At 45.8% G+C, this 13,325-nt stretch overlaps 1 protein-coding gene across 1 annotated transcript in view; it reads right to left on the bottom strand.

Annotated features, from left to right (window-relative positions):
- The window catches only part of kat6a (K(lysine) acetyltransferase 6A), a 39,421-nt gene extending 26,602 nt beyond the window's left edge, over positions 1-12,819 (bottom strand). Inside the window, exons 1-2 of the mRNA XM_085367059.1 lie at positions 12,707-12,819; positions 9,844-11,307 (exon numbers count right to left, since the gene is read on the bottom strand). Coding sequence (XP_085223185.1) covers positions 9,844-10,542 — 699 coding nt within the window. The 5' untranslated portion in view covers positions 10,543-11,307; positions 12,707-12,819. The remainder of the gene's footprint in view (positions 1-9,843; positions 11,308-12,706) is intronic.
- Between the last annotated feature and the right edge of the window lie 506 nt (positions 12,820-13,325).

The following is a 13,325-nucleotide window of genomic DNA, read 5'->3' as shown; positions in this document are numbered from 1 at the left end:
AAATATACCGTAATTGTCGGGCTATAAGCCGCTACTTTTTGCACCAGCTTTGAACCCTGCGGCTTTTAGTCAGGTGCGGCTTTTCTATGGATTGTCCATGATTTTTGTCATATCGTAAGACGATTTGTTTTGTTTGTTCCGGTGTTGTACGGCACTACATTGCCTGGCGGAAGGGCATGTGATCAGACACACAGTATCGGGTTCAAGAGTGGTATGTTGGTCACATGTCCATCCGCCAGGCAACATAGTGCCGTAAAAGTAGCGCGAAAAACAAACTTCAAAGTAGTGCTATGCGTTCAGCGGGAGTCGTGGATGATGTGCGGCGATAAACGTGCGAAAAGCAAGTTATGCCCAACTCCACCGGTGGAATCTGACAGCGTGGAAAAGTGTAAAAACATCCATGATCACCAACGGATTTCGAAGGGCTGGACTGCTGCATGATGGAGAGGAGGACACCGCCACGGCCCTTCAGAGGGTGTTCGACTCTGACACTGACAACAAAGGAAAGAAGCTGAGAGTGGATGACGTAGCCATCCTGAGCCTGTTCGTATCCGACACTGGAGAAGAGGACTTTGGTGGTTTTAGTGCGCAGGAAGAAGAGAAAGATTGTGGTGAATGACTGACTTTTCTTCTTGTTAAAGCCGTGTCACTGCACCTGAGCCTAAAAGGTAGTCCAATCTATTTTTCTGGTGTGCCCTAGGTTATTGTTATGTACTACATTTGTTACTCATTTATGAAGCACAGTACATGTTTCCTACTTGTAATTACCACTACTTGTACATATACCTAAAAAGTTATGCAAATATGTACCCATAACTTGTTTTTCAAAATATTAATAAAAGGGGTGTGTCTCCAAACAGCCATCTCTTTCCTGACAATTCGCTTTGTGCATATTCTCTTACATATGATAAGTCAACATTGAAACACCTGCGGCTTTTAGTCAGGTGCGGCTAATGTATGTACAAAACAGGATTTTCCCCTGATTTTAGCTTGTGCGGCTAATATTCAGGTGTGCTTTGTAGTCCGGGAAATACGGTATATATAAAAAAATAAAAGGATTTTACTTCCTGGTCTGCAAAGTAAAGCAACACTGAAGTGCCTTAAACCCACATTTAATGGCAACCGGGGGCGATAAACAGTAGTTTCTGGGAAAACTGCACTTAAAGACCTGTGTAATAACTTCTCTGTTGGGTTTCAGGGCTCAGTCACTTATTTTGAGTCATAGTGAATGCCACATTCAGACCATTTTATAAATGTTAGGTCGTTTTAAGTGTCAGAAAGCAAAACTATCCAGTGGGTGCTTATTGGCATGTGCTTTCAGTCACATCAGCAGGTCTACTTTCATCGCGGTATCTTTTACACTGCCTACAGAAACCAAGAGTACGTGATGTGTGCATCTTTCTTCCTGTGCCGCCCTCGATCACCCTGAAACTGGCACTCTGTCATCATGACTTTGAAACCTTCATCTTTAATCAGATGGGGCCTCTTAACACACTAAACATACTGTGAATCCACAAAGTGACAACCTGAGCTGGCTCTCTGTCGATCTCTTAGATGGATAAATGCTTGTTGTCACCTGCCATGTGCTTGTGCAGTTTCACCGATACATGCACGGCTTAACAGAAAGCAGAGGGGTACAAAAAGAAGATAAAAAAACCCTTAATGTCTCCCAGAAGGCACAGTTATGTTAGTTTGTAATTTAAAACCAAACCGAGACAGACACAGAAAAACAGGACAAATTTGACCTTTATTGGAAACTCTAAACATCATCTGTCTCAAGGACACTTTTTAATCAACACAACCCTAACAATAAAGGTGCTCTCCTTTATTAACGACACAAGAAGTACAAAGGAAACACCAACATGGCAGTGAGTGAAGCTGGTGTTAAGGTTTTTACAGCACAGCAGGGTAAATGCACGTAGCTGCGCCGAGCTAGGTAGGCCGCTTGCTCTGGCAGGGAGGAGACGAGGACAAGAGCTTGATTTATTGGGTTCATTTCCTTCTAACTCAGGCTGCTTCAGCACCCCCCACCCTAAACAGTGCAGGGACTGAGAGAGAAAAGGGGATACAATAAGAAAGTTAAGGGAAGTGAGAGGTAAATGGAGAGAGGAATGGAGCAGGCAAAGAAGAGGCAGATAAGCAGAGACATGCAGAGAGCACAGGAGGAGGACAGAGGCTTAGCTGTGGAGAAACATATACGCGCCGGCTCTATCTGTGAAAAGGTTTTACAACTTTACAGGCAAAACTTCTATAAATGGTGATCGTGCACTAGTTTATACTGCGAAAATGAAAAACAAGTCATTACCAATCTCCATCAGCATTATGAAAATAACTGAGCTACAAAACAAGTCGACAATTTCACTAAAAAGAAATGGAAGTCAGCAACAAGAAGGAGAAAAAAAAAAAAAAAAAAGGAGGAGCGCTGTGTGGAAAAAAAAAAAAAGACAGCGAGGACAAAAATAACAATCCAGAGGGCAGGAGAGGGAAGGGAAAGCAATGAGCGAGGGAGAAAGAAAGAATGTGCACCAGTCCTCGGAGCAGCCTGCGTGCTACCAACACCTCAATCATTCCTGGCGCTTTAACCCCTTCCATGCCGGAGGAGGTCAACTGCTCCCACTCGGCCTCTGAGCGCTCGAGTAAACAAGAGCTGAGAAAGAGTGAGAGTGAGAGGGCGTGCTGCCTTTCACGCAGACACCTTGTTTAGAGACGCGCGCTACAGCGAGGCTTCAGTTACTGACTGCCACTACAAATGAAAAGGAAAAGCCAATCCTCTTGGAAGTGTGAATCTCAAATTCTTCCCAGGAACAGCCGTCTTCCCAGTTTCAACCTTTCCTTTTAAAGCGCTAGTTGCCAGAGCCCTTGTTGCGCCACGGCGATATTCCAGAAACCTCTCAGACTTCTTCGACATTTAACTTGAGGCGTGCGTGTTTGTGCGGATCTACGTTGAGCTGGCGTTTACACATTTTGGCTCCGAGGATTATTTGGAAGCCACAAAAAAAGACACACCTTACTGTAACTGTTATTAGCTACCTGCTTTTACAAGACGGCATTAAAAAGAAAACCCCATAAAAACCTGTCATACAAGTAAAAGGTTTCCCCTTAAAAAAAAAAAAGTCACCTAGAACAACAGTTGTACAACAGTTGAAGACAGCCTAGTCTGATCCAGCTGACACACCCACTGATGTTTTATGGATCCATTAACCACAGAACAGTCAACTCTCCTCCTGTGTGTTAACATGAATGCCGTGTTCAGAGGGATAATAGGTTATTAACAAAAATACATTTTTAAAAAAAATGGTGGTGACCTGGTTTCCCCTCCATATGCACAGCTCTCTCAAAGACAGAGGACAGGGGAGGGAGACAGGAAGGGGAGCACAATGGAGGGAAGGACGAAAGGAGAAATGAAGGAGGTGGTGGTGGGGGGTGTTGGAATAAAAGGCAATGGGAGAAAAAGAGAGAAAAGCGTTGCTGTTGTCCTTGTCTCAAGTCAAGGATCTCATTAACATGGGAGCCTGATCTCAGCTGGCCCCCCAACACTACCACCACACTTCCCTTATGTTCCCCCCCCCCAACCTCCAACACAAACTCATTGATCACTGTTACAGGGCACGCTGCGCAGCCAGACAACACACAAACACTCACTCCGAGAATCATTAGATGGTCTGAACACTGGTAGTCATGAGACACACCTTGACGTGCTGTCGGTTGGCTTACACGCACGGATGCTCTTGTGACAATAGCTGGCATGTAAAAGTAAATAAAGCATCTGAAATCTCAAATCCCTGTAGCTCCATTGGCCGGGTAGTGACGTGAAAATAACCGGGCTGCGTTATCCAGCGACAGCTTGCGGAAGACCCTGCGATGTGCAGTGCGTCCCCTCCCTTCAGCCGAGCCATCGCCCTCCATTTAAAAAAGGAAGAAAAAAAATCATCGAGGTTAGCCAGGGTGCACGGAGCTAAATCACGGCATCAAACGAAGCGGGACTGGCCGTGCTCCAGCCGTCACTTCCACAGCTGCTCAACACATTGGCTCCATTTGTGGGGATGGTGAGGTTAGCCGTACGCGAGGCCTCACACAGCTAAGGTTCCCGTGCCAAATGCCATTCACATCACTCACTGGTGAGCTCGAGGTTACTGCTCCCCTTTGGGCACTGCCACTACTGCTAATGTAGCTTCTATAGACTCTTGGCCAGTTGCATCTGTTCGTAGCAGTTAATATGTGGCTCGCAGAGTCTCACTGCAAGACGGCAAGTGAAACCTGGCTGGTGCCAAAGCTGAACACTGCTAAAAACATTTTAGGTGTATGAACACCAACTGCAAGTGATCAAAACTTGAAAAATGAAAACTAAATTTCAACATAATGACCAGCCAGATTCAGATATTTTAGCATGACTTTCAGACATTTAAATATCTGTCCATCTTAGTCAAGCTCTTACAGGACATACAATAATACAACAAGGTGTCAGTTTGAGTAAACTCATCTTCACCACTTGTCACTCCACTCTGCGTCTACAGACAGGTAAAACAGAGAGCAGAGAAGGGAAAGCTCATGTCTCTGCATGACACGGTTACACTAAGTGACAATTCCAATTCACACTGACAGAAGTAGCCATCATCTGACGTGTCTTTGGGATGGATCAATGCAGCTGCGCCCCATATGCACGCTTATTTCAAACGTGCAAAAGTTCAAGCATGTACAGTCTGTGTGCTTCAGGGAAGGCTATAGCATGAAACCACATAGGAAAACAACTTTTGTTACCTCTGTATAGGGCTGTGCGATATGACCAAAATCTCATATCCTGATATAAGAATTCTATCGTCCGATAACGATATAAATCACAAAAATGTAACATTTTCTGTAAATTCTGTGAATCTCAGGCAGCTCGACTTGCGGGAAGTGTTTCCGGCTGCGCGTCATGTAGCTGGAGTCGAGTGTTTTAACCGATGCATGAAACTATACATTTTTAGACATAAGTTGTAACAGCCGCTGTTTTCTTTGTGAGTATTTATTACACGGCGTGCTGCGGGGAAAAGCCTGTTCTAACGCTTGAGTATAAGGTTTATTTTTTAGCACCTGGCGGCTCTTTTTGACTTCTCATCTGTAAATAATCTGCTCTTTCACGTGATTCAGTTTATTTTGAAAAGTCTCAACAGGATCTTGAGCTTTATTGTGAAAGGTTTATGTGCAACATAAACAAGCGGACACTTGATGGTGTTACCGTCATTGTTGCTAACGACAATGCATAAAAACAGGCGCTTGTCTGTCTGTAGTGTGGTTATATAAAATATAAGAGAAAGAGAGAACTTTAAGAAATTAATATAGCCACTACAGTGGCCATCAAAACGATGAAAAAAAATATTGCCGTAAACAGTTTATTTTGCAACACCACGAAACAAACGACAGCGTGAAATGAAACGATAGACGTTTTTATATCGTCATCCGATATATATCGTTATATCGAACAGCCCTAGCTCTGTATACCACTATAGCTCAGCTGCTTGAGCAGGTGACCCATGACCCAAAGGCTAGAGTCCTTACTTCAGTGTCCCGGGTTCAAGTCCACCCAAGCCATATTAGTTAGGAACTGTTGCCAAACCAAGACAGTGTAGTGTTGTGCTTTAGGGCTGTAACTGATCATAGTCAATGCTGGCTCATTTTCCCCCAATTAACTAATTAATTGTTTGATCCAAATAAGTAGAAAATGGTGTCAAATACCAACCAGTTATCCTCCGGTGGCTGCTTTAATTTGACAAAACACAATAAATAGAACAGAGAAGAGCAGCAAATCCTCATATTATCCCATTACCAAAATAGCGTGCAATTAATTTTCAATCCATCAAGAGCCTCCATTGTGTTTTGAGTAAAGTGGCCCTTTAAATAAGTGAACGCTAAAAACAGTTTTCCCATCTCTCTGCTGGCGGGTACCACCAAGTGTCAAACAAGAATTGTGCTTGTGGTTACAGCGAAGCGTGAGCTTAAAGCTGTACAGAATGAGACTTTTTTTTTCTTTTTTTTAAAACTTTGGACACTAATGGGGGGGTCAGCTGAGGCCGGGTTTCTGTCAAAATGGAAACAATTGGTGCTTGTCAAAGGGAAAGCGGGGCAAATTATTTCACTTGTTGAAATTTTTTTTTGGATCAGTCAAAAATCTGTAATTCAAGACGAGCTAACACCAGACTGGGGGTTTGGGGTGGAAACCACTTCATTGCACCCAACTTAGTCATTTTCCCAGCATTTTTGTGGTGCAGCGCTAACTCTGGAAAATGCTTCCATGCATCCAGGGAAAAAGCACAAAAGTTCTCTCCTGTAACAGCAAGACATGAAGCAGCACAACGAAGCATGTGAAGGTTAACCATATCAGGCAAGTTTTATGAAACTGTGCACCAATTTTAAGGTTCTGGGCCAATATTATTGTTTAAATATCCATGTGGTTCATAGCTGATGCCTATGTATATATTTATGTATTGCTGGTGCTGCGCAGTGACAATGATACATAAATGTCATTTTATTTGCTAATTTGTTATCAGTAAAATATCAGCTGATAGCGACACATTAGGGCATCTTTAATAATAACATGCAGTGCCCAACGTTAGGAGTATATTGGACCATGCAAAACAGTTCACTTGCTTGACGCTAACATCAGCCAAATCTGTTAAAGGTCAGTGGGACATTTTGGAGGGAAATCACTGCAATAAGGGGTACAAGTGTAAAAACATAGCTCTGCAACTGTGTTGCTGTTCACAAGTCGCTTTTTTCACACGTCCTCGCCGTGACACTGCACGACGACATTGAGAACTCTGGTTAACCCCGCTCCAGCTGTTGAGCGGAGGGCAAATGCAGGGCAAGAAGATTGCTCTTTCCTATTATAACTGGAAGAACATCACACACTGACACACACAAGTATACCCACACAGACAGACAGATTGTATATATATATATATATATATATATATATATATATATATATATATATATATATATATATCTTACACACACACACACACACACACACACACACACACAAAGGCCCAGCATCAAGCCCATCCCACCTAATGGCCATAGCCTCATACTGCTAACGGGTGCTCAGGGAGGCAATGAGGTTTGCCATCTATATATCCATGACCCCTGGTTGACTTTTCTCCCCCATTTACCTCCCCCTGCATGACCTGGCAATGGCACCCTATTAGGGTGAGAGAGGGGGGAGACAGAGAGACAGAAATAGGGTCTGGGATCCGTTTGAATGGAGCACCCCGATGCAAACATCAGCGAGTTAAGTACACAAATCTCCCTGCAAATGGGGTCAATGCTAGTGCTTAGCCATTTGTTTTGATTTTCCTCCCCCCTCCGCTGCCTTTACTCACACTCTCCCTCCTCCTTTCCTTGGGAAATCATAACTGTTAGCAATGATGCGGGGCAATATGGCAATGATGCGCGGGTAGAAAAGTAGCGAGTGGAGCAGAGCGATCGTGCACCATCGCCGTCTCTCGGTCTTCCGTGCGCACAGTTTTATCTCTTTGACGCATGTGCCACTCACACAGACACAAACTAACAAATACATCAAGAACACGGCAACGTGGGGCGCACAAAACACACATGATTGAGCGGCAGAGTGGTTCCTTCTCCTGGAGAGATTCATCAAGGCACAGCACAAGAAGAAGCGCTGAGAAGAGGGAGGGGGGAAAAAAAAAAACCAGGCAAAAAAGGAAAAACAGAATATTGTGTGACTACCAGACACAAATGTCAATTTCCTCACTGCTGCCGCAGCTTCTCCATGCACCATTTAGCTCAAAGCTTCAAAAAGAAACTGCAGTAATCTCCCTATCCATGCCCACTGAATTCATATTCTTAGGCTGATTATGAAATTTCACTGATGCAACAGGGTGGCATTTTCAGTGAAATCATTTGTGTTACAATTGACTCTTCTGCCAATATTTACTGTGAACTAACAAATCTAATAAAAGAACCATGGCAGATCATACGGTAAGAAAGCAAAAACCAATGCATTCATCTATGTAGAACCAATGCATTCAAACTGAGGCATGCTTTATTCTGTTTGTACTTTGCCTCTGAGGCAGCAAAGCAGGCTGATCACTCACTGAGACAGAGAGGAGGTGGTTGATTTCTGTTTGTCTTAAGAGGTGGATCATCTGCAGCCAAGCAGGTCACTGTGTTAGGCAGAGCCCATGTGATTGCAGCCAGCTCTCTAGGCTAATCCTATTCTGTGTGTGTGCACATGCACGACTATGGGCATCCTTAAGCAGGAGCCCCTGTGGCTGCAGACATGTACACACAGAGGCCAGACAAAGCCAGAAGACAGCCAAAACAGTGCTTATGATCAGTCTAGTCTTCTCCAAATCTGATGGCTGTCGAGTTAAAAGAAAAACCTGAATGCCTGACCCCTACAGTGAGTCCCGTTATGCCATGGAGGGTGACTTTCGGATATTGTTTTGGTTTATTTGGAAGGACGTGTCACTGCAATTCAAACCAAAGTTGATCTGAGTGATCGCCTCCATCCTGTGATGAACCCTTTCCATCCTGCTGGGAGTGGTTTCTTTTCCAGGATGGCATCACTCTCAGTCTGCTTGCTTTTTTTTTGTCTTAACATGCAATAGAATGGGTTCAAGTCTGTGTGTATGTGTACAAATCTCTGGCCCTTAGAACTAGAGGTTAGCAGCCGGCTGCTCTCCCTGATCAGGTTACAAAAGTGGGTGTGTTCCCTCTCTCCTCTGTCGCCTGCATGTCTGCCTCTCCCTCGCCCTCTCTCCAACTCATTCTGTCTCCCTCAGTTTCTCCTCCCGCTACGTCTCTCCCTTTCTGGTTACAGGAGCCTGAAAGTTTGCGTCATCCAAGCCTCTCCGTCTGGCAACGCTACAGACCACCTCTCTCCTGCTCTCTTATTCTCTCACTTGTCTATGTTCCTTCCCTTGCTTCCTTTCTTTCTTTGTCCCATCTCCCGACAGCACCTGACAGGCAACAGCCCCACAGCTGGTCCACAGTCCCTGCAGGAGGCTGGATGCCATGTGACTCCCCCTTAACTTCTCATCCTGTGTTGCTAGCCCACCAGCCACTCACCTAGCATCACTCTGGCAGACTAGCTGACTTGCTCCAGCTTTCTAAGATGCATCTATTCTTTTTCTCCTCTGATGATAACACAAAGTCATACTTCAGTTTGAGGCAGAACGTTGGATCGTGCTTGCTCTCAAACCTGTTGCACTGCCACTCTGATACTTTTCAAATAACTCTGATACTATAACATTAAGCCACTCCTTTAGATGCCATTTGAAAACTTAAAAAGTGACACAAAGTGAAAGCTTACTACTCTGTCGCAAAGTACAGGGTTGCAGGGGATGACAAATTTGGAGCAGCAGGGAAAATGCAGCACCAGAGTCTTAGGTAAAAGATCAGCAACAAGAATGTGTTGCTTTCACTTTCACAAATCATGCTCACTTGCCCTCTGTTGGTCCAAAAAGTTCACTGATAAACACATCAGACTTTTAGATTTCTTCCCACAACAATCTCAAATACGGTCTTAAGCATATCTGCGATTTTAATCAGGACCTTCAGATGCCAACAGGCAACAGCGCTTCACAATCACTTTTTCACTAGAGATCAGTTCTATCTTGATCTCAAACAGGTCTGTAATCATTGACACTCATTTACAGGCCATATAACAAAAAAAATCGAAATCATCCAAACACTGCGCAACAAATCCATGTGACAAACCAACGCAGACATACAAAGCATAATAAACGTGGCTGTATTTTTACTTTAAGTGTATTTTATTTTGTATGTCCATGTCTGAGAATGCATGCATGCGGTTTTACATGTGTGCAGAGACTTTACCTTGTCTTTCTCGTGTGGCAGCAACCGGACCGGGGGCAGCGATTCCAGAGACACCGTGCCAGTCCCATCATCCTGGTTGCTGCTACGGCTGAGGAGCTGGAACAGTGGACCCTGTTTGGCCACGCGCCCGTGGGCCACGGCTCTCTTGAGGGCTACCCTCAGCTGCTGGTGGAAGAGGCCCGGGCCCATGGAGCCGCTACCCGACAGGTACGCCGCCACATCAGCCTGACACTTGAGGAAGCGTTCGATGTTCTTTAAGGTGGAGCCACCCGGCTCGTGGAGCCCCTCCAGTGCCCGCTTAATTAATTTGTTCCAGTCGAGACCCGGTTTCTTCCCCGAATGCGAGTGAGAGCTGCTCCCTCCACTGCTGCTGCCACCACCTGCTCCTCCACCTCCTCCACCGGAGCTGCCGCCTCCGCTGCCACTGGAGCTGCCAACACCTTTGGGCTTGGGCAGGGCCAAGCGCCCAGGGTTATCTGGGTCCTTGTAGGAGTTGAGACCTTTGTTGGTAACCTTGAGTATGGTACCATCCTTGACACTAAGCTCTAACTGCTCCAGAACTGTTTTGCGGTCCAGGCCATGGGACATAGAGACCGCATTGCAAATGCGCTCCTCTGATGGTCGCTGCTTCTGCTTCTTTACCTTCTTGATGGCCTCTAGAATCCATTGGGTGTACAATGGGTTTGCCAGTTTCACCATGGCTGCTGTCTGGGTGGGTGCAGCAGCACTGGGGCCTTACCGCGAGGACCACACACACAAAAAAGTAGAGACTGTAAGCCAAGTAAACACTTGGCTTGCGCCGTAGCGCCGCCGCCTCCTCCTCCCTTTTGCCCTCTACCAGCTTACTATCCCTTGTCCTGGGGTCGCACAGAGAGTCCCTCAGAAGCTGAGTATAAGCAGCACGAAAAGGAGCAGCTGATCATAGCACAACCCAACTGAGCCAACCCTGCACCTGGTGAAAATCTGGTCCACCCACCACCCACTTCCAGCCAGGTGAAGATCCCTGGCAAGAGGCAGGGGGAGCAGAAGAAGCTTCAGATCTATTACCAACTTATACTCCCACAGTACCCAAGGTTGGGCAGGGCAGATTTTGGTTTGGCTTTTCACAAAATGTAGGCGTTTCCTGTTTAGACGGCCCCCGGAAAAAAAAAAAGAAAAAACAAAAACAAGGACTGCCAATAACAGCAGTCTCCTCTGCTCAGACTCTCGGGGACATGAAAATTGTGTTTCAGTGATAAACGCGAGGACAATTGCACAAAGGTTTCTGATAATTATATCACTCCAGAAGATTGTGAGTTTTCCTCTCCATCCACATCTCCTTATTTTCGCTTGTTCTCATTTGCTCCCTTTTTCTCTTCCAGCAGTCTGAGCTTCTCAGCTCTGGGACGGAACAGATATCTCACCACAGGGAGCAGCCAGGACCGATCACCTTCATGCCTATTGCACTTCAGTAGCTGATGAAAACTGTAGGAGGGGGAAAAATAAAAAAAACAGACACAAAGAAAGAGGTTATAGCACATGGCTGCAAAGATGGGGCACCTAATTTTACAATTTTAGAGAACAAGAAGGTTCATCTTTTCAAAACAACCCAGGCACATCATCTGGTGGCATTCATATAAACAAAGCCATACCTTCCTTTTGAATCACTATATTACTCCGTATACTAGAAACGAAATTGGTAAAAAAGGGGGAAAAAGTAATAATATTTATTATCCCTAGCCAACTTCCCAGATTTCTGTTTTTAAATAAACCACCATGCGATTGTACCACTAAACAACTATCACTAAGAAACGCACAGCCAGTGACAAGACCAGAACTTCTAAAAATGAAAAAACATTAAGAACCGTACTCATACCTCACGCAACTGTTTAAAAACTGTGTGTTACAAACATTGTAAACAACCCCATCCTCAAAAGTGCACTACAGAGTTGACAGCTTGGCTAGCTGGGTTGCTAACGTAAACATGTTACAGTCAAAGCTGTTAGCAAACATTAGCCGCGAGGCTAGCTAATAATCAAAGCCAGATTAACAGTCGCATGGCCAAACCGTTTCCTGTCGTTCTGTTTACTCACATATTATGTCAGGCTGCAAAGTATCTGACAACAAGCCTTCCCGCTTACTGCTGTTGTGTAGCAAGCTAACGTGAGAAGCTAGCCAACAAGCTAGCGTTACGATCTCTGTTACTAATGTTACTCGCTAACCTGAAACGTAAACAGCGTGAAACTGGGGGGGTAGCCAGCGCTCCACCACAGAAGAGCGAGAGAAAAACCAAACATTTCCGCATGGACCTGGGATTTCTGACAATACAAAGCATCACACCACAGCAAACACTGCGAATATTCTCCCCATGAATGTCACTCAGATACTAACGTGAGATCGCGGCCTTGTATGAGGCACAATGCAACTTGCAGACGGCCATCTCGGCTAGCGGGCAAGTGCAATATTTAAGATGGTCTTAGCGGGTGGTTCTGCAGCAGTGCTGGTTCCGCGGCCTAGCTCTCAATCTTCGGCATGGGCGAGCAGGCTCTGCCCGCGTAGACGCATCCCTACCAGTGGTCCGCACCTCGCTGACTTCCTCCCTCCGCTAACCGCCCTCCCACGTAACGCTACAGCCTGCGGTGCCGTGAAGACAAGGCCGCTAAAACGGAGTAAAGCTAGGCCTCTGTTCGCCCCCCTCCCTCCCCTCTATACCCCCCACCCACATCCGCGATCACCATCCCCTCCGTACCCCTCTCCCCTTCTACCTCTCGCGGTTCCCCAGAAAGCCAGAGATGGTCCGGTTCTGGTTTCGGAGGGAAGCTCGGGCAAAGCGGACCGCGGAGAAAATCTCGTATCCTCCCATCCGGCTTCCGCTGCTACTCACCGGAATTTGGTATCGAGCCGCCGAGGAGAAGGTGCCAAAACCGTGCGAAACGAAGACAACAACAAGCCCAAAAAATGCAGCCAGAGACCAGGGGCTCTAGAGCCGACGCCATCTTTGAGTGAAACAGGAGCACGGCTGGTGGGGGAGGGGGGAAGACTGAACAGTCAGGCAGGGCCCAGGGACCGTCTGCATGGTGCGAGGCGAAGATCCAGGGGACGGAGCAAAAAGAAAAAAAGAAAAATTCACTGCAAGGCGCGGGGGCGGCGGCGGCGTGCTGTTGCTATGAGAGGGGTGTGGATATTGCTTGAGCACATGAAATGGAAGAAAGGGACAGATGGTGGTGGTTGTGTTGGAGGAGGGAAAAAAATAAAAAGAGGATAGGTGTTCACGCATTCTCTGCTGTACTACAGCTACACAGGAGGAGATTCAAGGGAGCGTCTGTATTTTGCCTGGCAGTTGTAAAAAAAAAAAAAAAAAAAAATCAAAGCCAATGAGCGTGTCTTAACGTTAGAGGGTATTTAAAGATCAAAGTGAGACACTCCTCCACATTGCAGTCTATTGTGGAAGCCGTGTGTGTTTTAAACTGAAGATGGAAATTGAGCCAGATTTTTTTTCTCCC

This window comes from Diplotaxodon limnothrissa, linkage group LG12 (genome assembly GCF_057381915.1).
Source record: "Diplotaxodon limnothrissa isolate DT_005_m linkage group LG12, D_limnothrissa_male_GT1.1, whole genome shotgun sequence".
Classification (NCBI taxonomy): Eukaryota; Metazoa; Chordata; class Actinopteri; order Cichliformes; family Cichlidae; genus Diplotaxodon; species Diplotaxodon limnothrissa.
Note: the sequence above shows the minus strand (reverse complement) of the source record. Positions and strands in the feature narration are given on the sequence as shown.